A 26,513-nucleotide genomic window follows, 5' to 3' on the forward strand; every position below is an offset into this window, starting at 1 on the left:
TGTGACTTCATTAGCTTATGTAATGAAGACAAACTTTCAAGAAATAATAAATATTAACTTTATTCTAAGTGATCCCAAGAAGAGGAAATTTTCTAGTTTCTCTGAGGACTGAATTTTTTATGTCCTCATCATACAATCAGGTTAGTTTTTTTTCTAATTAGTTGCTAACTTTCCCCATATGATAACCTAATAAAATTTTCTCATTTTCTCCTCATTTAAAATAAACTGCAACTCTCCTCATTTTCAGTAAAACAAAACAAAACAAACTCCTAATGTAACATTCTTATTTTTTCTAACACATTAATTCTTCTGGGCTAAACTGTGTTCCTCTTATGCATGATATTTAAGCCTGTTATACAGTCTATATATTCATAAAATTATAAGCTCTTTATACACTGAAGAACTCTAGCAATGACTTACTTCAGACCTATTGTAATATAAATGATCAAGTAGATCTGTAGAAATCAGTCTGTCCTAGGTCATTTCATCTGCCTGTGTAATGACTCAAAGCCATACCTCCTAATCTCAAATCCAGTATTCTTTTTTTCTTTCTCCTTAAAAAAATGTTTGTTTATTTAGAGAGAGTGCACACACACATGCGGGTGGGGGAGGGGCAGAGAGTGAGAGAGCAAGGGAGAGCGAGAATCCCAAGCAGGCTTCGCGCTGTCAGCACAGAGCCTGATGTGGGGCATGATCTCATGAACTGTGAGATCGTGACCTAGCCAAAATCAACAGTAAGATGCTTAACCAACTGAGCCACTCAGGCACCCCAAATACAGTATTCTTTCTACATTACTGTCTTCTTCTGTGCAAAGTATTCTTATTGTTTTGAACCCCAAAGTAGAAATAGAAACTTAAAAAAAAAGCAAAAGCTATATTATATTAGCATGCTTTCAGTTTCCTGTCATAAGCCCAACTTAACAAAGCTTATACCAAGGAGACATGTATATGGGATTATATTACCATAAAAGCTCTGGCCTGGACATAGATGCTTAACAGGTGTCCAGAATCTCTCTTTCTCTCAACTCTCTCCTTTCCTCTGTATATGCTTTATTTTTAGGCAGGCTCTCTGCAATAATAACAAGGTTTACTTTAATAACTACAATGGGAAGAAAGCTACAATATGAGCAGAAATTCCTAGATTGGCTGCTGATTTACCTGGATTAGGGCATGTATGCATCCCCGAACCAAACATTCTGGCCAGACGCTTGGGACATTTATCTAAAGCTGAAGAAGACAGTCCACCTGACTTCCCCGAAACCATACGGGTAATGATAGCTTCCCAAAGGGGAAAGGATGCTGTGCAGAGAGAACAGTATCAGTTGTCTGCTTCGTATTATTCTCAAGGATTCTGTGGTTCATGCATCACTACTTTTAATACATTACTTACAATCAAGTTTCCAGAATGAAGCACTGTTCTACTCTAAACTTTGGAGATTCTTCATAGATGGGAAAAATTGTGTTCTAAGAGGTGGTGACCTCTTTCATATTACCTTGTTAGTTTGTGTACTATTAATGAAACCCAGGGCACTGGAGTGTGAAGCTCTAGAATCAAAGTCACATTTAGGTTCAGGTCCTAGTTTTGAACAGGATAATTGTGTGTACTGGGATTGTTTTCTTATCCTTGAAATAGAGGTGATAGTGTCTGTCTTATACAGTTGTGGTAGTGTTAGGGAGGTATGTAAAATGTCTGGCACTTAGTTTAATATACAGTAACTACTGTTATATGTTGTCATTGTAATAATAGCCATTCCTAGGAGCTAGATTTCTTCCTTTGTTGAAACATTGTGAAACAGATTTTCAAGCTTCAAGCAAGCACTATTATTTTAAAGCATCAACATTATTTCTTAGTTTAGAAGTGCTAGTGAAACGTTTACTGAGGTATAAAATTACTTTTTAAAAAAAATTTTTTTTTTTAACGTTTATTTATTTTTGAGACAGAGAGAGACAGAGCATGAATGGGGGAGGGTCAGAGAGAGGGAGACACAGAATCTGAAACAGGATCCAGGCTCTGAGCTGTCAGCATAGAGCCCGACGCGGGGCTCGAACTCACGGACCACGAGATCATGACCTGAGCCGAAGTCAGCTGCTTAACCGACTGAGCCACCCAGGCGCCCCTAAAATTACTTTTTTAACTGAGGAATCTAGATTATGAATTCATCTTAGAGAAAATGATCTGAAGGTCCCAATGCACAGAATATGAGCAAAACATTGCATATCTTGTGTTCTGGTATCCAGGTGGTGTTCTGACCTGGAAGCACTATGACAGTATTCTAGGTTTGAAAGGTGTGTGTAACCTATACTTTTAAGTTTCTGTTTTTTAAGAGATTAATCACATACAAGGGGCTTACATCAAACAATTCAGGTTAGAAAAATAAGTGGTCTATTAAACATACAGCAGGCAAATGTAAATTTCAAAAGCAGATGACAGAATATCATTATCAGTGCATTTACAACAAGATGTATAAAACTAGATCAAGTATGTCATTTTGTATTAACACAGGGAGCACTCCACAGTGAAGACAGAGCGGTATGAACTCTTATGTGCTAAGCATAACATCAAATGTAGTAAGCATACGCTGGGAGAAATGAAGAAAAAATTGACAGTAAAGGAGTGATAATAGGAATCTTTAATCTACTTGAGGATCAAGAAGGTACACAATAAGAGCTATAGATGACTCGAATAATATATTAAAAATTAGCCCATAAAATGTATCTTTTTTTCCTTTTTTGTCATCCACAAAACAGTTACAAAAGATTAATAATTCATTAGGCCAACTACAAAGAAAATCTCCTCTCCAAGTAGAATTATATAAACCCCATTCCTTGATTATACTTCAATAGAGCTAGAGATGTTTTTACAAAGTTTAAATCAACCATTTGGAAATTTAAAACCAGTTACTTTAAATAACCTTGGGTCAGTGGAGAAATACAAATAAAGATTATTAAGATAATAACAAGTAGGAAAGAGGGATTAGTAAAGATGGAAATCTAAATTTGTGAGGTAGTAAACAGTAAACCATTTGCGCTGACAATCTCAAACACTTGACTGTATGAAAATGCCAGTAAAATCAATACATCTCTTTTAAAGCTCTCTTCAACGAAAAAGGAGAGGGAGGGGAAACAAAAATTATAATTAAGTTTGATAAAGGTGATGAAACTACAAGGTGCAGGTATCTAAATTATATCTAGGTGTGTGCTAATGAATTTGCAATTTTCAATTGGAAGCAGGCAGTTTTCAATGAACATCACTGCTTGAAGATGAAATACAAAATTTAAACAGGCCATCCATGAATCTAAATGTATAGGAGACCTCAAGGTGTACCTGATCTGAATTGCATTTCAGGTGGCTGCTATCAAACCTGGAAGTATCAAATAATTATATCATCTAAGTTGGTCTAGATGTTAGAAAATATGTAAAACTTCCCAGATTTTTTTATGTTGTTACGGAATTACAATGTGTGATAAATTTTCTTATTTAGGTAGGCACTGGGAAACCATTTAGCATTTTGAATTGTCAGTGTGATTAATCTTACAGTTTGTAAAATTAATCACAGAGTGGTGTAAAAATAGATTGGAGAATAGATAAATCAGAGGCTGCTAATCAGTTGGCTATTGCAAAATTTAGAAGGTGGCTGAACCAGAATAGCCACAGAAAATTGGAACTGGTATTTGGAGAGGTATTTCACAGTCAAAATCTGGACTCTGGCATCGGAATAGATGTGTAAGAATCTAAAACGTATATTCTAAATGAACTTAACCTCCGGTTTGCCTTTCATTTTGTGTGTACTCTGTGTGTGTGTTGGGGGGGGGGGCGGTGTTTGTGTTTGTGTATTGTGTGCATATGCCAGGTGGTTGATACACCTACTAATCTCTGCCTTTACTCTGCTGCCCGGAGCTTTCCTGTACTGCTGGGGTTTCCTTACCTTTTTTTTCTATAACCCTGTGTATATCACTACTGTCTCTCAGATTCTTGGCTTTAGTCTAGCAGGAAGAAGATGGCAGGATTGTATCAGAGGTTGAGTGTAAACTCTGGAGTTGGAGCACCAGGATGAAATTTAGTGCCATTACTTGTAAGATGTGTGACCCGACCTCATCTATAGAATGGTGTTACCGATAATACCCACTTCCTGAGTACTAAATTATATTTATGAAAATACTTAGAACAAAGCAAAGAACATGGTAAGAGTTCAATAAACAATAGTGGTGGTGGTATTAGAAGAGGTTTTGGGTTCAGGTGCTGGAGAAAATAGTGAATATCATTAATAGAAATAACAAGAGGTTGGAAGAATATGAAAGCTTCGGTTTTTGGGTATGGTGTGTTTTAAATGCTTCTAAAGTTTTTGGCTAGAAGTGTCCAGCCAAGTATTGGAGATTCTGTATTGGGCGTTGGGAATGAAGTCATATTGAGAGACACAGGTTTTGGAGTTAATGTTTAAGATCGATAAGTAAACTACTATAAATAACAGAGGATTGACAAAGAGGGGCTCTCTAAGATCAGATTTTTGAGGTATGCCTACCTTTAGGGACAAGAAGAAACAAGATAGCCAGTAAGGATAGGAGAAAACCTTTAGAGATTGGGTCCTGTGACAGGCAGAGAATTTTCAAAATGGCGACAAAAAGTGATCCAAGATGGGACTAAGAAAATAGTAGGAAATGACCATGAAGAAATCAGCCTCATAATAACAGATTCCTATGAGGTAAGGAGTGGAGGCTTACCTTTGGGAGTTGTTTTTTGTTGTTTTTTGTTTTTGTTTTTTTAAGAGAGAGAGCAAGAGAGCGTGCACATGAACAGGGGAGAGGGGCATAGGGAGAGAGAGCAAGCATCTCAAGCAGGCTTGACACTCAGCGTGGAGCCTGACACAGGGATCGATCTCATGACTCTGGGATCATGACCTGAGCTGAAATCAAGAGTCGGATGCTCAGCTGACTGAGCCACCCAGGCATCCTCTTTTCAGAGTTTATATAGAGAAAGAGGATGTCAATTTGAGAGAGATACAAGATTTGGGGAAAGTGTGAATTTTCAATCTTTAAATTGTTTGTTTTGGATAAAGAATGAGGGTTACCTGAGCTGATTATTTGGAGGAAACAGGTAGAGCAGAGGCAAATGCCAGAGAGGGGTTAATTAATAGAGCGATTGCCAATATGGAACCTAGGCGAACATGAAGAGACACTTGTATAAAATATCAGGAGTAAAGAAATTTTAAGATGGGAGAAGGGAATTTGGTGAGTGCCCACACTGGATGACCTAAGGGTCCCCAGTGAAATAGGAGCTAAATTCATTGAGGATGATGTATGGGACAGCATGGAAAGAGAGTGGTTCAACAGAGTGCTGAAATCCCTGTGGTCGAGAGTTTAATCCGTGCATGCCAGAAGAACGAGGTATTGAGTGATGGAAATCAGGAGTCAGGGAGACCGAGTAAAGACTGTAGAAAGTGGCTGAACAACAGTGGGAGGAACACCAAGCCGCCTCCTGAACCCTTCCTCCTGGTCTGTGAGCGTCAGGGGTTCGGAGAATCGAGAAGCGAGGACTGCCTTTTGAGAGGATGGCCAGGAACGTGGTGTTAAGTAGATCTGAAGAATGCTAAGTATAGCCAAAATTAGAATGTTTTAGAAGTGATATTTGAGGATGAAAAGGTTAAGAATATAAGTAATTTTCTTCCCGTTTAGAGTGGGTCATTAGTGGTAGAGGGTGGAAATAACTTTTAGGATATAGTTATAGACCAGTTTAAGCTTAAGTGTTCTTGGTTCATTTAAATGAAAAGTGGACATTTTGAAAACATGTAGTATTTTTTAATCTCCAGGAGCTTTAAAGGTTAGCCCACTTTTCATATGTGTAAAACAAATTTTCAAGAGCCTAAAAATGTTCATTTCTTAGAGTTTAAAAGAGATATTTTATATGAAGTCTTTATATTCAAAATGCTATAGGTAAAACATGCACATAAGCCATTATTTTCAGTATATGAATTCAGGAAATACAATATTTCAAGTGTTATAAATTTGCATTGTCAATTTAGTACAGAAGTTGCGTTCACTCATTTCAAAATCTAGATAACAGTTTGATTCATTGTACCATTAATTAAATTTTAGTAAGTGTGCATCGTGGCCATGAGAGATGAGAAGAGAGAGGACACATTGAGGCCTGGGGTCCATACATATTTGAGCCTTCCTACTTTGTTATGTCTGCTAATCCGAATATAGTGAATTGGAGGTGCTGGTAGGTAGGAATTACAAAGTTAAGTCGCGGAAGCTTAGTTATGCGTAATTTGATGGTAAAGTCATTAATTAAATTTAAATTGTGCTTTTCAGTGTTTTTCTTTGAATTGTGTCAGTAATTTGGTTCAGCTTGTATTTAGACACAAGTATTCATGCGGTGTTGACATCTAACACATTCATACATTCTTTCTCTATACATGTGCCTAGCCCTTTGGGTAAGGATCGACTCTGTATATAAACAGCTGCATTATAGATATGCTACCAATTACTTGCTACTTGAGAAAAATTAAAGCTTTGAAAACCTTTAAATTATTCGTACAAACTTATACCAAGAAGATAAAGAGGAAGAGGTCATCTGTCATTCCACTAAACCCCAACAAATAATTTGACAACTTGGTCTTCTTATGGACTTCCATTGATTGAATTTTGTAGATTTAAATTTAATTTATAGACTGGATCATAAATTCACATGGTTCAAAAAAGATTCCTTCCTGCCCAGCCGTCTTCCGTCTGCTATTTTCCCCCAACCTGCTTTGCAATTCTGTGTTTTATCTTGATAAAGTGTGTTGTTTGCCAAAGTAGCATTAAATAATGTGATAAACCATTTTAAGTTTAAACACTTGTAAACTTTAACAATGATTTTAACATTAATTTTTATAGCAGCTTTTCACAGTAATACTATTTCACTGCTATTTCTTTAAGAAAATACTGTACACGGGACTAAAATTCCATTTCTTCTAAAATTGTACTTTAAATATAGATAGAATTTCTAAAACCACTAATTAGGATTTGCATAACGTTTTGTCAGTTTAGCATGCTTTTGTGTAACTGCATGTAGTGTTTAATCCTCGTGAGAATCCTGTGAAGAAGATAGGCCGTTTATTAACTGTCTTCATTTTTCCAAGGAAACAAATCAGAGTTTGTATTTTGACTGTCAGCTTTCAATCCAAGTCTTCTGATTGTATGGTCTTTGCACTGGAGCCAAAATCTTAAATCGTTTGTCCTGATTTGAAATGGCTTTTATCCATTTTTGACATTTTATATATTTTTTAATTGTAATGAACTTATGCTAACTTTTAAAAATTACTGAGAATACTACAGTGAATACCTGTTTACCTGCTATTCTGTGTATCTGTCTTTAAACTCATAAACGTACTTTATTAAAAGTGCCAGAGTTCTTAACACATTAGGAAATTTAGATAACAACTTACAAATACTGCTCATTCTTTTTTCTCTTGAATATACTTTTAACTTTTTTGCAAGTCACTTTTAACTGTCAGACAGCTTAATGTTACTATTTGCCTTTTATTTCTAAGTTAAAATGCTTAAGATTTTTCTGAAGTCACACATGTAATAGGAAAAGAAACCTTAAATAAGTACCCTAATGCCTCATTTATTCTGCATCACTAATGAATGCATGGCTGCGCACATTAGATTTTTCCTTTAGATAAGTGGGGTTTTTTTAATAGCACATGAATTAAATATATTTTTAGCATTTGTAATACTTAAGTTTTCTCAAACATTATGTCTGTCCCTGGTTTCTTCCGCAAAGAGATACGTGCAGCTTGGGAACATCTTGAGGAACCTCTGTTGTGGAACTCTTGTCTCCGTTTATGCCAGCCACATGTTCCTGGATTTGTTGGGGTCTGTGGCCATCACTTTTTGCTGCTACTGTTTCTGTCTCTTAAAGGCACTGTGCCTTCATGTACGCTGCTGATTCTGATATACTTTTGCCTGAAAAATAACCAAGCTTTTGAGGAATTGTGCGTTTAATAAAAGTCCATACATTTTTACGGGAGGCCCTGTGTGTAAAGACACAGCTGCAGTGGCCTTTGCTTATCGGGTTCCTGGGCCGGGGAATTGCTGTGACCATTGAATAAATGAGGGTATTGTGATAACTATATTTTAAGGGAGAAAAGTTCTTCTCGTATTTTCCTTTGTACCGATGTTGCTCTGGTTTACTGTGTTGTTGAGGTGGATTTAAATATTAATCATTTAAGGTCAAATTTTTAATGTGTGTATGTTCTTCAGTGGGCACAACCCATGTAACCATAACAATTTAGTGAAATAACTATAATGGAATTTTTCTTTTGAATGTGGCTTTTCTTTCTTTTTTTTCCTGTCCACCAGGGAGTAACTATTCCCAGTCAGAGGCGCTATGTTTATTATTATAGCTACCTGTTAAAGAATCATCTGGATTATAGACCAGTGGCACTGTTGTTTCACAAGATGATGTTTGAAACTATTCCAATGTTCAGTGGCGGAACTTGCAGTAAGTGCTCTAAATTCTCATCCTTCCGTGTATTGGAACACTTTTCTGAACATATGTAGAAGTTTACATAAAAATCTAGACAGAAACAACACTTAACATTTATGCAGGGGCATATATGTCTGAACTATCCAGACTAATTAAGTAGCTCAATTTAGCACATTGGACTAAGAAAGCCAATAAATATAATGTCTTGGAAGCAAAATTATATTTATGAAAGAAACATTCTTTGCTGCATCTACCAAATGCAGCCTAAATTGTGATCAGGTAACTGGAAAACCTATCCCGTTAGAGATGTACCATCAGAGTGGCAGTGGGATTTGTTAGTTTATTGGTGTTGGGGCAGGGACTGATTCCTCGATATCTTAGGAAGACTAGATGGTGATAGTAATAGTGACTGGGACAATAAAAAGAAAAACAATGATAAGACGTGGTGAAAAGCTGAAGTATATTGAGTGAATAGGGTTGGGTCAAAGTATGTGGAGTATTAGAGAAAACCTGGATTTAGATCCAAGTTCGCATTCTAGCTCTGTCATTGCTGTACTGTATAACCCCGGGCACACCGTCTACCTGTCTTTGTGTTTGCTTATCAATACAATGAAGATATTTTGAGATCTGAAAACTTCCTAGATACATACTAAATAGAATAATGTCGGTGATGTCTGCCTCACATTGACCTCTGGCTTACCCTGACCTCTGTAAGCCTTCCTCAGTCACCCCAGTCCTGTTCTGCTTCTCTGCTATTCTTGGCTGGAGTTCTCAGCCAGCCTGGTAGGAGCCTTCATACTCAGACCCAGAGCAGTGAGTCAAGAGAGAACGCATAGAAGGAAGTATCATCCAACCCTGTGAAAGATCAGACTGCTGCTGCTTTTTCCTGTATCAGAATTTTATCAGAAGCATGTTAGCTCTGCCTTGGCAGTGATTAGCCATGTTGTCATGTTTAAGAAATACGTTTTATTTATTTATTATTTAGAGTGCAGTTTTGTAGTTTGTAGATAAGATCCCACGACATTATTTCTTCGAATACCTCTAATAATATTTCAGTGAGGTTCTGTAATTTGTTAGTGATTTTAGTTTTTAGCTTTAAGTTTCGCTTCTTGAAAATATTTGCGGAATTAAAAAATTCTATCCCTAAATTAATTTGTACCTAGGAAATTAATTTCTTGGTTGTGTTTATCCTTTTCAGTTAGGTGTAATCACCTTCATCTTATCTTTCCTACGTTCTTAGAACTAGATAATTTCATCACGACCACAGATTTATTAATATAACATGTTATATAGAGCCTTCTGAGAGACCTCACTGATGCTTTTGTCATCTCAGTACAATTTTTGAAAGTGCTGATAAAAGGCACAGCATAGGGAATATAGTCAGTGGTACTGAAATAGTGTCACATGGTGACAGATTGTACCCACACCTATAGTGAGCACAGCGTAACGTGTAGAGTTGTGGCATCACTGTGTTGTACACCTGAAACTAATATAACATTGTTATGTTAGCCAGCTATATCAAAACAATAATAATGTTTTTGATAAAAACTTCTAAATGCAAGGCACTGAACTGTCAGAGGTAATTGACATAGGGACTTAAATTCATAGAGGAGAAGGAAGAAGGAAGGAAAAACTCCTGCTCTTCCTGTAGGGTAGATATCAGGTTTAAGAGCCAAAAGAAAGGTATTACAGATTAGGGACATTTGCTAAGGGGAGGAGAACATTCAGTTCAGTAGTCTTATTATCTAGTGTAATTTTTTCACATTCACCTCCTCCAGCAAAAATCTATCAGTTGTGCTCTGCCTGCTTCCACTTAAACCTTGTGGTGGCCTTTTCTTTTTTGGTCTCTTCTCAGTATTACATTTAAACTTTTAAAATTACTGACTACTGACATCTTTTTAATCTTTATCAGTTTTCTAGTTCTCCATTTATGCACTGTGATTTACTACTATGTAATGAAGTTGTATTATAACAAAAGCAATACATAATTGAATGGGAGATTATATGTATAAGTTATAAATGGTATACTCAGAAAAATAAAAGTTTTGGGGCTTGTCAAATAGTTTCATGGAGGAAGTCGGATTCTCAGTGAACATTGGAGAAAGCGTACAGCTTAGATTGGCATTAAAACCGAAGGAAGTATTACAGGCAATAGGAAATAGCTTGCATTGAAGCATACCAGTAGGAAATGAGCTGGACAGGAGGGTAGACACAGAGAATAGAAGAGGACTGGAATGTGTGGTTGACTATAAGAGGACCTTGAATGGGGTTATCAGACTAGAGGTGATAAATACTATGGCATCAGTGACAATTCTGGAGGCATATGCTGTGTTTTAAGTGTGGCTTTGTAGGAAGTGGAGGTTGCAAGATGGGGGAAAATGGGGGAAGGGAAACCAGTTGTGTGACTTGCCGTAAGCCAGATGTGCTTTGCTAAGGCAATCAGTAGGATTTGATTACTTTTTGCTTTGCCATTTATATCTGGATATTTTGTCAGTTTTGATTCTGGCCCTGTGATTAATACACAGAGAAGGTATGAAAGAAAAAAATGAGTATCACGGAGACTTGGAGACATGAATGTTGTGGGTTTTAACCCCGTCTTAATCAGGTGAAGGTGAGCTGTTTACATGAGGATAGTGAGTGCTTGAAAGTATGGGTCTGTTAGGTGTGAGTCTATCTGATACTTTGGGGAGCATCAGGAAACAGAGCTAGAAGTTAACCAGCCTTCTACGAAAGGGTCGCACGGGGCCGGGATGGTGAGGCCCAGAGGGGCCGGGATGGTGAGGCCCAGAGGGGCCGGGATGGTGAGGCCCAGAGGGGCCGGGATGGTGAGGCCCAGAGGGGTGGGATGGTGAGGCCCAGAGGGGCCGGGATGGTGAGGATGGAGACGTGGAGTTGCAGGTTTGGGCTCAAGAGGAGATAAGGAGTCAGTGAAGAAAAGAAAACTTGTGAAAGTAGAACATTTTCTGCAAAGCTGTCAGGGGTTAGCGGCCTTTTTCATATTTGAGAATTGTCTTAATATTTTCTAAATAAAGGAAAAGTTATTCTACTTTTAACATCAGAAAGGGTCAAAATGTTAACAAGATGATCACTGTGATTTTTCTGTCAATACTCTATCAGTATGCACATGTCAAAAAAATTTAATTCTGATTTTTGTTTACCAGGTATTGACTTGTCATTTCTTTAGAACACAGTTACATCAAAGGAAAAATATCTGAACTGTGTCTAGAAGTCAGCAGAACCATACTCTTGTTGGACTTCTGATAAATTAGGTGTGAGATATCTAAAATGGGAAATTCACAATGTAGGGAAAATTATTTTCTTTAGTGATTTGAAAAAATCTTTTCCACTTAATTTTGTTAAAACTTTTTATCTTAGTTTTGGGGGTAAAGTCTAAGTAACACTGAATTGTAATTAGCTTATGAATTGATTTGACTATTCTGGGATTCCTGAAGATACACATTTTAGTTGTAGTTCACTTGAAATCTGGCTTATACAGTTAATACGCAGTTTAAAGTCCTAAAATCAGGACTATCAGGTTCTGAATTAGGAGTTTGAATTAATAAGATTACAAGGCATTTTCATCCTGGTCGATTTTTATCACAGTTTTGAAATCGTACCTTTTTGTTTGCTTCTTCAAGCCAGAAAATTTCGGAATCAGGTAAAATCCTGTAAAATGGCTCATTGTACTTTGAACCTTTAGTCAAGGGAGTGACAATTATTGACAGATGGTTGGTAGAATGTTTCCCTTTTTTGGAGTGCCCTTTTTCTCATAATAAATGCCTCACAAATTCATATTAGAAAAGCCCAGTGATGCTATTATCAAACCCATTTATTATGTGAGTGCTGATACTGCTTTTGATACTGCATAGATGGGCCAGCACATGTTTATTAAACCAGAAAATTCATCTAGCTTGGATAAGCTTTTTGCTTTGTTCTCAGTTGTTGGCCACATTCATAAACAATGTGATATTTCTTTTTTCATCTTTAAGGATGATGCCTTTTGATGCTGAGTATTTTATGCCTGTGTGTGTCTGTGTGTGTGTGTGTGTGTGTGTGCACGCGCGCGGGTGCGAATGGAACATATACGAAAATTTCTAGTACTCTTTGCAGGCTTAGGATTTTACTTCTTGATTGTCTTGGCATATTTCCTTCAACACACACTTCTTATTCATAAGGTTACTCACTAAACCATGTAGTCCTTCCCTTTATTTTGAAACAGACAGGGGCCAAAGCCAAAATATGTGTTGATGAAAATGCAGTGTGTTTGGAGGGAGGGGGGTTGTGCTTCAATTGGTGCTTGAGTCTGTTGTATTTCTTTGCGGACATTTCACACCCTTTTCTTCCTGTTTCTCATGATGATGGCTTTATATACCTTTAAGAAATAAAATATGAGCTATAGGTAAAATAAATCATGATTAATGTTTTGTTTTGTTTTATAAATATTCAGTCTTGCGTTTATGGAATTTCGTATAACTTTGTTACAGATTATGTTCTCATGCCTGTTGTGAACATGTAGTGGTTTGTACTTGGTGGGTTTTGTTACATGGTAGAGACTTTAAAATACTGCAGCAAATATGAATGTGCCAGGAAATTATTGTAGCATTTTAATTATCAATCTAGTTTATGTTAGGTATTTTACAACTTAATGTTAAAATTTGATGTTAACTGCAGTGCCAGAAGTCTAATGTTGGGACTTACTGTTTGTAAAACAGATTGGTTTTCATACAGTGAGTAGAACCTTATGTTGAAGGTACGAGTTAGAGAAACTTTTGGACTGATTATATTTTTTGACCTTAGTTTTTCCGTTGATTTGTCTTAGATCAGGGTTACAGGTGCAGAATTACTGTTTTGTGTATATTGCTAATAGTAATCATTTAAACAGTTTTTGGCAGTCTGGCACTTGAAGGCATTTCCTGTGAAATGATGCTAATGTGTATCTCACCACGCAGATCCTCAGTTTGTGGTCTGCCAGCTCAAGGTGAAGATCTATTCCTCCAATTCGGGACCCACACGACGGGAAGACAAGTTCATGTACTTCGAGTTCCCTCAGCCGCTGCCTGTGTGTGGTGACATCAAAGTAGAGTTCTTCCACAAACAGAACAAGATGCTAAAAAAGGTTTGCACTTTACTCGTAGTGGGAAAAATACCCGGACTCACCATACCTCGGACGGCGACCTTAGATCTTTTGCTTAAAATATTTGGTTAAGCAGAAATCACTTTGTAAGGAGAGATTATAAGATATATTTTATGACAGACATTCATGAATTATAATTGGTTTTCTGTTGAATCTGCACACGCTTTGCGTACTACAGCATTGATGAGACATTCTGATGGTAAAAAGTCTTATTAGAAGGGAAAGTCCTTATGACATATTATAATTTGAGATGAACGTTCTTTAAGTTGGGTTATGCAGAGAAATTTTGTAAAAGTATTAAAGATTGTATACCCCATTAAATCAGTTATAATCCTTCTGGAAAGGATGAGCAGGCACTAAGAAATTAGCAAGGGGCTATCAGTTTGTAGAAGATTTAGTGTATATGTATAAATAAAGATGTGTTTCATGGTCTTGTGTAATGACACAAACCATTTCCCCCCCATTAGGGTTCATGGTTCCTGAGACCAGATCATTTTATATTTAACTTCCTCAAGTTTATTGAATATTTTGAATTTTAGATAGAAGATCAGTTAATATGCAAAGGAAGTAATAAAGAATGAAAACAATGTGGTATTAAATATGCAGGTTTAGGAAGTTAGTGAGGTTTGCGTCTTACTGAGCTATAATTAGGGAATGCGAGAGCTCATTCTTAAACTGTCTTGGCTTACAATACTGAGTGAACATTTAAGGTAAGTGTGCCTAAGGTGCAAACTTTTGGGGTAGTAGTGAACAAATATACTACCTTTGTATGTTGGTACTGCTCATGGAACATGCTAGATAATGTATTGCCAGTCTTTAGACATTCTCAGTAATAGGACTGATTTTGTTTTCCTGATATTTAGCTTTAAAAAAAAAAATAAGAGGAAGTTTCATTTATTACAAAAATTTTAAATTCTACTTTGACTTATCCAAAGAAATACAGTCTCCTATATCCAGAATCCACATAGCTGGGAATCCACATAGCTCTACAAAACGTTGAGCTGGTTTTCTTCCGCCAGAAACCCATTTCCTACCTATTCTGTATAAATGAAAGTTAAATATATCTCAGTAACTTTGGAAAATTATTTTTCAATAATCCAGGAAGCATTAGCAAGTGTTTTAAAATTAAGGTAAGTATTTCTTTTCCTTCTATTTGTTATAAGACTGGCACACATAAAGTTTTATATTTTCTTTTGAAAACAGGCAGCTGCATCACTGTTTCCCTATACCTTTAGGAGTGCATAAGTTCTTATTTCAGTTATCGTCTGTACATTAATACATGCAGAATTTAAGATTAGATCATTATTTGTAATACGTCTGTATCTGGGATTACTTTATGTTTATTTCCATTTTATGTGATTTCCCCTACCTACCTGTTAGAAATGTTGCTGTGATTTAAACAAAAACCGTTGTAGTGTAATCAGTTATCTATACAGAATCCCCACTTGTGGAGATTTAAATATTACTAGCTTATGTTCTTCTGACTCTAAGTAAATATGTATATAGTTACTAATTCAATGACTTTCCTAAAATAATTGCAATTAATATTTTTTAAAAGACTTATATATGACATTGCTAGGTATTGTTAAAAGATAAAAAGACAGTTTTAAATGTAAGATACCTAAAGGTCTTACCATCTTTCTGGGAAAATAACAGAACTTGAAGATAAATTAGAATAAAGGATTTAACCGGCAATTTAAATGAGATGAGATGCCACAAGGAGGCTGCGCATCATTAACTGTCAGGTGATCCGTACAGGCCAACTTCCAGTAATTAGGAGAGGGGAGAGGGGAGAGGGGAGAGAGAGAGCATTTTGTGTGTTGGTCAGGAAAGGCTTCAAGTCATGAACTTCTGGTGTGTTTTTGATTAACAAGACATCATATTATAAGTAAGAAGCGATTTTTTAAAAATAGGCATTTTATAACATAAAAAAAGTCAGAATTGCTGGTCTTCCTTCCCCCACATTGTGAAAGTCTCCAAATGTACACTCGTACTGTCGTGTGAGGAACAGGAGCCACCTAATGTTTGTTTGTATTGCTTCAGAAGTAGAAATGTACCCGCCTTGCTATCTTGAGAAGTCGTGCTGACTTTTCAGGAACGTTTATTAAATTCGTAATAGATAACTTGTTGAGACAGAGGAAATTAAATCCACTTACAATTTTTTTTTAAATACATACATACATATGAACTCAAAACATTTCTTAAAGCTAACATTAGACAAGAAAGGTGATATTTTACTTAAGGCTTTAAAACAAAAGTAAGTTATTTTGGAACTTGTGGAGTTCCAATTTTGGTCTAAAATGTGAACAAAAGAATAATCTTATGTGAGTTAGATGTGGCAGATAACCCAGACTGCCAAGTTTTGTGTGTTTGTCTTTATTCAAAATAGCAAACGGCACGTGGCTTAGGTTACTGACTTCTTGGGGCAGATGTTTAATATAGGGGATGTATTTTCTTCTTTAAAAAAAATTTACAATCTGTCTTTTTTTTTTTTTTTTTTTAAGGACAAAATGTTTCACTTTTGGGTAAATACATTCTTCATACCAGGACCAGAGGAAACCTCAGAAAAAGTAGAAAATGGAAGTCTATGTGATCAAGAAATTGATAGTATTTGCAGTATAGAGCGTGCAGATAATGACAAGGAATATCTAGTACTCACTTTAACAAAAAATGATCTCGACAAAGCAAATAAAGACAAGGCCAACCGCTACTTTTCTCCAAATTTTAAGGTCAGTCAAAAACATTTTGAGGAATTGTTGGGTGGCTCTGTGTATGTGTGTGTCTAATTTTAGGTGTATAGCTGGTGAAGGACTTGGCATGACTAAGTTTTAAATTAAGTACTATTCAGAAGCAATATTTACATATCAGTGACTTGAGTTTCTAACAAGGATGCACACAGAGTAAAGAAAAAAAAAGTATGGTTTTTTTTTTTCTTTTCTTAACCCTCTTCTGTGTGGTTGTTTGGTGAAATCTGAGGCAGGGGTTGGGAAGGGGAGTTAAGTTTAAGCAGGATGTGAAGTAGGACTGGGGGAAGAAAGAAGTAGAAGGGAGCTCAGTCATTTGGGAATGACTTCTAGGGAATGTTCTTACAATTCCTACCTTTGTCCCCTTCCCATATATCCTCAACTCCACAGAGTGATCTTAAAATAGATGTGATTGTGTCACTCCTGTTCATCCTTTTTAAAGACCTTGTGGTTTTTTGATAGGACCTACAAGGACCTACCTAATTCAGCACAGGCCTCCCTCCTACATCAGCACTAGCCATATGCCCCCTGCTCCCCGAGAGTCCCCCATTCTGGGCTGTCTTCAGTTCTTCCACAGGCTAAGCTCTCCTGCCTCCAGTCCTTTTGGTTCTTTTTTTCTCCCTGTACCTCTCAACCCTCTGCCTTTCCCCTGCCCTTCCCGCACTCGGCCTTCCTGTTGTAGCCTTAGCTTCGGTCTCTCGTGCCCTGGAAGGCCTTCGCTCATCATCCTCTGGTGTTAATCCCATTCTAAAACTCTGTCTGCTTCCTCATATTGTGGAAGTATTTGCTTCATTTACTTTTATCTATATGTGATGTGTGTGTGTATTTCTGCTCCTGTCTATAGATAAGAATTTTCTATGAAAAGCTGATCTGTAAATATTTCCAAGTGGTTAGTTTGCCCTTTTTTTCTCCTTTCTTATTTCTTATTCTACTTGATCCTCCCCCCCTTTATTTCACCATACCCTTCTCCTTTCTCTTTTAAAAAATTCTCTCTTCCTTGTTTTGCCTCATTCCATTTTTGTAGTATACAACAAGCCTAACTATAGCTTGTAAGTATAAGAATATTGCTAGTAATAATAAAAATAAAGGGGCTACATATTTTAAGTGAAAATAAATCCATTTTTAAGTGGCTTTAGATCTTATATTTCTTTTAAGTGTCTATAAGTGTCTTTTAGAATTCACGGGTTTCCATTGATGATGGTCTTTTACCTAGCGCTGTATTTTCCTTAATTACTAGCTTTTACAGTGTGACTTCCTCTAGTTTTATTGTTTTCTGTTTTAATATCACAAGAATATGTATTTGTGATTACATATAGAAAGTATTTCAGTTATCAGTAAACAAGTACCATATCATGGTAAGTGCTTGTGAACAAATAAAGCGGAGATCATTTGGTGTGTGTTTTTAGGTGGATAGTTAAGAGAAGTCCTCTACAAGCAGGTGACATTTAATCAGGGCCTTAATGGAACGAGTGAGCTATATAAATATCTAGGGAAAGAGAGAAGGACAGAGACAGTTACAAAAGTCGTGAGACAGGAATAATTTGGGTAGTTTTGAGGAGCAGTGGAGGAGTCATTTTGACTAAAGCACATGAGTCTGCGTGTGAAGACGTTGGTGTGTTTTCAGCACAGGATGGATATAATCTGAATTTTGTCTTTAAAAGTTCATTCTGTCCACTCCTTCAAAATGTAGACTGGAGAGGAGAGTAGGGAGAGGAGGCAAGAACGGAGCTGTGAGGTGAGTTGAGAAGCTGTTGCTGTGGTTTAATCCAGTGGAGACGGTGCTTGCTTGGACTATCGTGGTGGCTGTGGGGCACAATGAAAAGCTGTCAGGGTGGGGACAGATGGTATTTTGGAGGTGGAACTGAAAGGAGTCACTGATGGAACGGATTTTGGGTGGAAGAGAAGAATTGATGAAGACTGTTGGACCATGGGGGAGGGGCTGCCGATTTAAGAGAATGAACGAGGGGCTTCCTGCCAGATCTCCCCGAAGCCTCACATCCACCACCTACTAGATATGTGGCCTTCAGCAAGTTGCCTGAACTCTCTGGGCCTTAGCTTCCTCGCCTTTAAAACAGAAATACCTGCCTTTGTCGACTTGTTTGACAGTTAACTCGGCTGTGCCTGTAAAAAGGCCCTTGGTCCACTGTTCTGATCACTGTGTGATGTTCTCTCCTCATGGGAGGTTTTTAGGGCTGATGGGATCCTAAACATCATTGTTGAGCAGTATTTTTATGATATAGCATTTGTATTTGTTCAGTATCATTTGTATCAGAAAACATATTGAGGTTCAGACAGGTAGTAAGTGAAATGTTCTTTCGGAACTCAGCTCTTTGTACGTTGAATTTCGAGATGGAAAATACATTTTGTAAACTTGATGAACTTCAGGCTCAGTGCATTTCTTTTGTAGAATTACTTAGTCCGTGCTTGCAGCTTATGCTTATTAAAGACTAGTATTTTAACATTCCAGTATAACTTTTTAGTGTATTGTAAGAAAGAACATAGAGGGAATCTGAAGAAGAGGGTCATTTAAAAGGCAGCTGCCTTTTAAAGATCATATTTGTCGTAGCGCTTTTAAAAACAAATCTTAAATTACTTAGTAAAGATCTCTATTTTTTAAGATTAGTCAGATTTATGGATTTTTCCATTTAAACCTTCTCTTCTTTCTCCAGGTGAAGCTGTACTTCACAAAAACAGTAGAGGAGCCATCAAATCCAGAGGCTAGCAGTTCAACTTCTGTAACACCAGATGTTAGTGACAATGAACCTGATCATTATAGATATTCTGACACCACTGACTCTGATCCAGAGAATGAACCTTTTGATGAAGATCAGCATACACAAATTACAAAAGTCTGAATTTTTTTTTTTTTACCAAGAGGGATAAAACACCATGAAAACAAACTTGAATAAACTGAAATTGGACCTTTTTTTTTTAATGGCAATAGGACATTGTGTCAGATTACCAGTTAATAGGAACAATTCTCTTTTCCTGACCAATCTTGTTTTACCCTATACATCCACAGGGTTTTGACACTTGTTGTCCAGTTGAAAAAAGGTTGTGTAGCTGTGTCATGTATATACCTTTTTGTGTCAAAAGGACATTTAAAATTCAATTAGGATAAATAAAGATGGCACTTTCCCATTTTATTCCAGTTTTATAAAAAGTGGAGACAGACTGATGTGTATACGTAGGAATTTCTCATTTTGTGTTCTGTCACCAACTGAAGTGGCTAAAGAGTTTTGTGACATACAGGTTCACATCCTACCCCTCTGCACTTGTGGCAACAGAGAAGTTTGCAGTTGGCTAAGAGGAGTTTCTCGAGGGTTCCGCTACATTCTCATGCATGTGTTCGGGTCGGGGATGGAGAGGGAGTGCTCAGAAAGGGATGGGTTTCACGCTGGACTCTGGACCGTATGCCGTCTCCAGCTATTTCCACGCACCTTTCTTTAGCATGCTACAGTTATTAATCTGGACGTTTGAGGAATTGGCCGCTGTCACTGCTTGTTGTTTTGTGCATTTTTTTTTTTTTTTTTTAAGCATATTGGTGCTAGAAAAGGCAGCTAGAGGGAGTGAATCTGTATTGGGGTACAGGAATGAACCTTCCACAACTTGTTAAGAATCCACAAATGAAGGGATATAAAAATAATGTGGTCATAGATAAGAAACACAGCAACAATGACTTAACCATATAAATGTGGAGGCTATCGACACAGAATGGGCTTGAAACATTTTAAAAATTGACAATGACTTATTAAATATGTTTTCTCACTTGTAGTGACCGCTCCATCTCCTGTGTAATCAAGGCCAGTGCGAAAAGTCAGATGCTATTAGTACCTACATCAGTCGACTGCATACACTTAACGTTATTAGTTTTCAATCATATACCTGCTGTGGATGCTTCATGTGCTGCCTGCAAGCTGCTTTTTTTCTCATTGAATATAAAATATTTTGTAATGCTGCACAGGAAATTTCAATTTGAGATTCTACAGTAAGCGTTTTTTTTCTTTAAAGATTTATGATGCACTTATTCAATCCGATAGCTGTCAGCCGTCCCACCCTTTTGACCTTACACATTCTATTACAATGAGTTTTGCAGTTTTGCACATTTTTTAAATGTCATTAACTGTTAGGGAATTTTACTTGAATACTGAATACATATAATGTTTATATTTAAAAGGACATTATTTGTGTTAAAAAGGAAATTAGAGTTGCAGTAAATTTTCAACACTGCACAAATAATAAGGCATTTACTTCTTCAGTAGAAATTGTCCCACATAATGCTTTTATCGATTTTTATTGAAAGAATAGATTTTTTTTCTTTTAATGTGCAGTGTTGAATCATTTCTTCATAGTGCTAGAGTTAGGACTAGGGCTTCAATTTCACTTCTTAAATATCATATATTTGATATGCCCAGACTGCATATGATTTTAAGCAGAATACAACTACTATTGTAAAGCTAATGTGAAGATGTTATTAAAAAGAAGTCCCCCCACCCCCGAAATTTGGTGTCTTTCAAATTCTACCCTGACCTTGAAACATTGAAATATCCAGCCAATTGATTTCTTAATGGTGTAAAATCTCATTTTCAATAACTTCTTGGTGCTGAAATTGTTCACTAGCTGTGGTCTGACCCTAGTTAATTTACAAATACAGATTGCATTAGGACCTATTAGAGCAGCATTTTTAGAGTTTGATGGTGAACAGATTAGGCAGAACTTCATCAAAAATATTCTTGGTATATATAATGTTGACATGTTTTCCATACCTCATCAGTTTCATTCAACGAATAAAAAATTTTTAAATTTTTAACAAAGCTCTTAGGATTTACACATTTGTATTGAAACATTGATATACAGAGAACTGATTGCTCACCAGTTAAATTGGTAAAGTTAGAGACAACTGTTGCTAAGATCTCAGCCTTGAAATTTATATGCCACCTTTTCTTTCGTAAAAGCTGAAAATTGTTGACTAAAATGAAAATCAACTATTCATGTTTTGATGATAGTTATTAATACTGTTATTTGTTACACTTTTGGGCACAGTATATATTAAAACATAACTTGTGTTGTTCCAATATGTAACATGGAGGGCCAGGTCATAAATAATGACGTTATAATGGGCTTTTGCACTGTTATTATCTTTCCTTTGGAATGTGAAGGTCTGAATGAGGGTTTTGATTTTGAATGTTTCAATGTTTTTGAGAAGCCTTGCTTACATTTTATGGTGTAGTCATTGGAAATGGAAAAATGGCATTATATATATATATATTATATATATAAATATATATTATACATACTACTCCCCTTTATTTCAGTTACCATCCCCATAGAATTTGACAAGAATTGCTATGACTGAAAGGTTTTTGAGTCCTAATTAAAACTTTATTTATGACAGTATTCATAATTAGCCTGAAATGCATTCTGTAGGTAATCTCTTTGAGTTTCTGGAATGTTTTCTTACTTAGACTCTTTGGATGTGCAGCCGCTTACATGTCTGAAGTTACTTGAAGGCATCACTTTTAAGAAAGCTTACAATTGGGCCCTGTACCATCACAAGTCCTCTGTAGCTCCTCTTGAACATTTTTTTTTGCCATAATTATTAAGGCGTAGTTGAAGAAATAGCATCACCATTCTTTGCTGTGGCACAGGTTATAAACTTAAGTGGAGTTTACCGGCAGCATCAGATGTTTCAGCTTTAAAAAGTAAAAGTAGGGTACAAGTTACATGTTTAGTTCTAGAAAATTTGTGCAATATGTTCATAACGATGGCTGTGGTTGCCACAAAGTGCCTCGTTTACCTTTAAATACTGTCAATGTGTCGTGCATGCGGACGGAGGGGTGGAACTGTGCACCGGAGGGCTCGAACTGCAGTGTCTGGCCCAGCTGCCTTCTACCCTGCCAGTTCAGAAGTTCAATCTGTTTTCATATCGATTATATATACTAAAAAATTTCAGTCTGTTAAACAGCCTCACTCTGATTCAGCCTCTTCAGATACTCTTGTGCTGTGCAGCAGTGGCTCTGTGTGTAAATGCTATGCACTGAGGATACACAAAAAAATACGATGTGTACAGGATAATGCCTCATACCAATCAGATGTCCATTTGTTATTGTGTTTGTTAACAACCCTTTATCTCTTAGTGTTATAAACTCCACTTAAAACTGATTAAAGTCTCATTCTTGTCATTGTGTGGGTGTTTTATTAAATGAGAGTGTAACTTAAATCGCTTAAATTTATTGAAATTTTAAATGATGGGCAGCCAAATGTGATTAAGTTTTCTGTAAGTTTTCTTTTTCCTTGCTGTCCTGCAAAGCCTGCAGTTATAAAAACATGGGCCTTTGTCAGCTTGGGAGTAGAGTATCCGTCTACTCATGTTTAAGAGAGGCACTTTTTTTAGGGCCTTAGTCAGCACTTCATAAATTCTTTCAAGCACATTATGTAGCATTCTAATCCTGAAAAAGTTCAGGATTCTTGAAAAGTTGCTGCCTTTTTTTCCCCCTTTTTCTTTTTCTTTTCTTTTCTTTTCTTTTCTTTTCTTTTCTTTTCTTTTCTTTTCTTTTCTTTTCTTTTCTCTCTCCTCTTCCCTTCTTTTTCTTCTTCTTCTTTTTTTTTTTTTCTACTAAGCCAGATGTCTGAAGATAGTTTCCCCAAATGGATTTCAGATTTCAACTTTGTGACTTTTCCATTCTTTGTGATTCTGTAGAGACTGCCGGCAACATATGGGAAGCTTCATCTACTCATTGTGACTTGTGCCATTTACAAGTTGATATTCCAGAGTAGTCTGAAAGACTTTGTGTACTTGAATTAATCTGGTTATTTCTAATGTTCTTCAGAGTTTAAAGACGAAGGCATATGCTTTCAACAAAGCATAGCGAGACAATAAGTGAAAGTGTAGCTTGCACCAATGTTTTGAAAATAAAGCAGACCACTTAGGTAACAGCGGAATTTAATGTGATTTCAAGTTTACATTTTCTCACGTGACTTTTTTAAAAAATGAACGTGAATAATGTATCATCTAAACTATGAAAAGTGTGGGTATGCACACAGGTTTATTTTTTACTTTTAGGTCTATTAAGCATGGACGAAAACTATACTGGGGTTTTAAATTACTGTGTTTTATAAGAAGATCTTGGTCATGTCTGAAAGCTAGGAATTTAATGGCAATTTTGTTTTTATTGCATGTTTTCACTACAGTGTAGTTTGAGCTAGTTTGGTTAAGTGAATGCCATCACCATTTCCATTGAGAATTAAAAAATCACCAGTGTTTAACATGCAGGCTTCTAAAGGCAGACAAAAAATCAAACCCTTAAATCTAATGAATTTGCTGCTAACGTCCCAACTGTTTTTGCTCTTTTATTCCTGCCAGATAAACTAGCCAGACATCTAAGACTTAGTCTTAAACGACGTAAGTAGAAGTTTTGATTCGGAGTGCCGTTAACTAGCACAGAGAGAAAGGTTTGTGAATGGAACAGTATAATCAGTCTAAACTGGTATAAGGACAGTATTTGAAACTTTTAAAGATGAAATGTTAGGGACTGGTTTTTCTATAGAAGTAGATTGCTGTAGGAAGCCTAATGATTAGGTTGCTTCTCCACTTTGTTGTTGTTGTTGTTGTTGTTGTTGTTGTTGTTAATTTTGGAGCAAGTCTGTTCCTTTATAACCATGATCTTGCTATTTTTCCATCCTTCAAGAGGGCTTCCTCCTTACAAATGTATTAGAATGTAGGTAGCTAGACTTGGTAAAGTCACATTGGTTGGCCCAGGCTTTAAAAGCTTGTAATGTGAAGAAGACAGGAAAGGGCAGATAATTTCATTGGTGGTAATAAATACCCTTTGGTTCTTAAGTTAGCTATTTTGAGAATACTTTTCCATAGCAACAACAATAAAATAATCTCTCCTAGTTCCCCCGTGTGGAGACATGGCCATTATTGATTCTTCAGTGACTATACGTTTTTTTTCTGTATATTCATATATATATTTTCTTCAGTAATAAAATTTGTACTGTGCTTACTCTCAAAGCCCATAAGGTTAGTATTTCTGACGTAGACTTACAGTATTCAGTTACATCAGAAAATAAGCAGTGAATTGATTCTTTCTAATGCTACAGATGCAGATTATATGCAGTGAGAGCCCTTTCTAAGTCGGTTGCTTAATTATGAATGTTTAGATACTGTTGGTATCAGGATGATACATGTCTAAGTAAATAAAATAGTTACATTTATTTAGCATAGACAAGCTTAACATTGCAGATACATCTCCTCAAAAGCCATTTTAAATATTTGCATTTTGGAATTACGTGTTAAATAGTTAAGCGGAGTATGTGAGACACTATATGAGTAGTTCACTTCACTGTTACCTTTCAATTTCCCTCCTAGGTTGGAAAAGAGGATGAGCTTTTCAGTTTTTATAGTTCCCAAACAGTTCAATATAGAGTGAGTTAGTTTAACACCTGCAAAAAAAAAAAAAAAGAAAAGAAAAAGCTACCGCTTGTCTGTCAATTGTCTTTAAGTCTCTGTGCTAGTGTGGTTTCCAGCATCTCAGAAATAGTATTTCATGAATGGTTCATCTTTAGTTCTGGAACTTACCGTGTTTAGTGTCCTGGGGGCTTAGAACATGCGGCTCTTTTTTTGATAGTCATTTGAGAATTTTGGTGAGAAAGATTCAGCTGCAGGGCAGTACGTAACGGAAAACCAACATACTGATATTTCAATAACATTTTTACATATATGAGTGAGGTCAGCTGCCAGCTTTGAGCATTACCAGATTTTAAAACACAGCCACATATTTTTAAATGAAGTGTTAAGGATTTATATATAGATATTTTTAATTAAAGATAATGTCTGTCTTGTTGCATGTGGATTCTCCTCTGTTCTTGAAATGGTTAGAGGTTTTGTTTGGAGCAAGGCTTGTAGTCACGGCTCTACTGTTTCAGGTTGTCAGCTGTTTAGTGAAATTCTGGAAATGTTTAGGTGTGGCTTTCTGAAGCCTGTCATTTATTGGCGTTAATTTACGTGCACCTTTAGTATTTTCTGCCCACCCTATCCAGTCGCCCAAATGATACCCAGTGGTTACAAATGCCCTTTCAGTTTTTACTTTCTCCTGTCATTAAATTGCCCTAATGGGAAGTTTATAAATGTGAGTGTGGATGGGTGGGTGGGTGAATTAAATTTTTGAGTGCTAGACTCCCAAGTTCAGAGACTAAATCCTTTGATTGAGGCAAACCGTTCTCACTGGAATCTCACAGTTCATTGTAATGAAAATAATGTTTACCTTGGATGACCTTTGACATACAGGAATGAATCTTGGATATTAATGAACTTGTTAGTAGCATCTGATGTGTGCATTGAGTTATTTTCAAACTTGTGCATTTAACCAAAGTTGGTGTATTGGAAATGTTGATATCAAGTTCCATTTGGCTACTGATGGACATAAAAACAAATGCTTTCCTATGGAGAGTATTTTTTTCTTTAAAAAATTAAAACAGTTAATTATTTTGAATATTTGGTTTTAAATTTTTTATTCAACAAGTATTTATCAAGTCCCTTCCTTTTATAAGATGTTTGGAAAATATTAGTGATCAAAACAGACATACCCTCTTTTGCCCTCAGGAGTTTCCACGCCAGGAGAGGAAATGATGTTTTATTAAAATAAAATGTGATCCGTGCTGTGAAATAGGAGTTACACGTGATACAGTAATGACCACCAAGCCTCTCATATGCTCCCCTCGACTTCGACCCCCTTGAGCTTGGCTGGGGCCATGGTAACTAGTCAGTTCCAATGAACAGACGGTGAAAGTGAGGTGACACTTCTGAGGGAAGGCACTACAAATTAAGTTCCTCGCACACTCCTTGGGCTCCTTTCTTCCCCTCTGGCAGTGACCAGGGACTGGACACATTTCAGATGGTGCAGCTCTGTCAGCCTGGGTCTTGAGTGACTTTACGGAGCAGAACATCTTCAAATCAAACATGTTAGACATTAGCATGAGCAAGAAACCGATATTAAGTTAGACCGAGATCCTGGGACGACTTGTTGCCATAGCGTAATTAATTATATTCTGACATGCTTTGGAAGGGTCAGAGAAGGAAGCGGGGAAGGGGGATTTAAAATTAACCCGAACAAAGGGCAATGTCTTAAAGCCAACAACATGGTGCAATAAAGAAACTAAA

At 36.6% G+C, this 26,513-nt stretch overlaps 1 protein-coding gene across 3 annotated transcripts in view; it reads left to right on the forward strand.

Annotated features, from left to right (window-relative positions):
* PTEN (phosphatase and tensin homolog) overlaps nucleotides 1-22,533 on the forward strand; it is a 92,016-nt gene extending 69,483 nt beyond the window's left edge. For all 3 annotated transcript variants that reach the window (XM_042961247.1, XM_042961248.1, XM_042961249.1), the window contains exons 5-8: nucleotides 8,347-8,488; nucleotides 13,423-13,589; nucleotides 16,112-16,336; nucleotides 19,021-22,533. In XM_042961247.1, coding sequence (XP_042817181.1) covers nucleotides 8,347-8,488; nucleotides 13,423-13,589; nucleotides 16,112-16,336; nucleotides 19,021-19,206 — 720 coding nt within the window. In that variant the 3' untranslated portion in view covers nucleotides 19,207-22,533. The remainder of the gene's footprint in view (nucleotides 1-8,346; nucleotides 8,489-13,422; nucleotides 13,590-16,111; nucleotides 16,337-19,020) is intronic.
* Nucleotides 22,534-26,513: the final 3,980 nt, after the last annotated feature.

Source organism: Panthera tigris, chromosome D2, assembly GCF_018350195.1.
Source record: "Panthera tigris isolate Pti1 chromosome D2, P.tigris_Pti1_mat1.1, whole genome shotgun sequence".
Taxonomy (NCBI): Eukaryota; Metazoa; Chordata; class Mammalia; order Carnivora; family Felidae; genus Panthera; species Panthera tigris.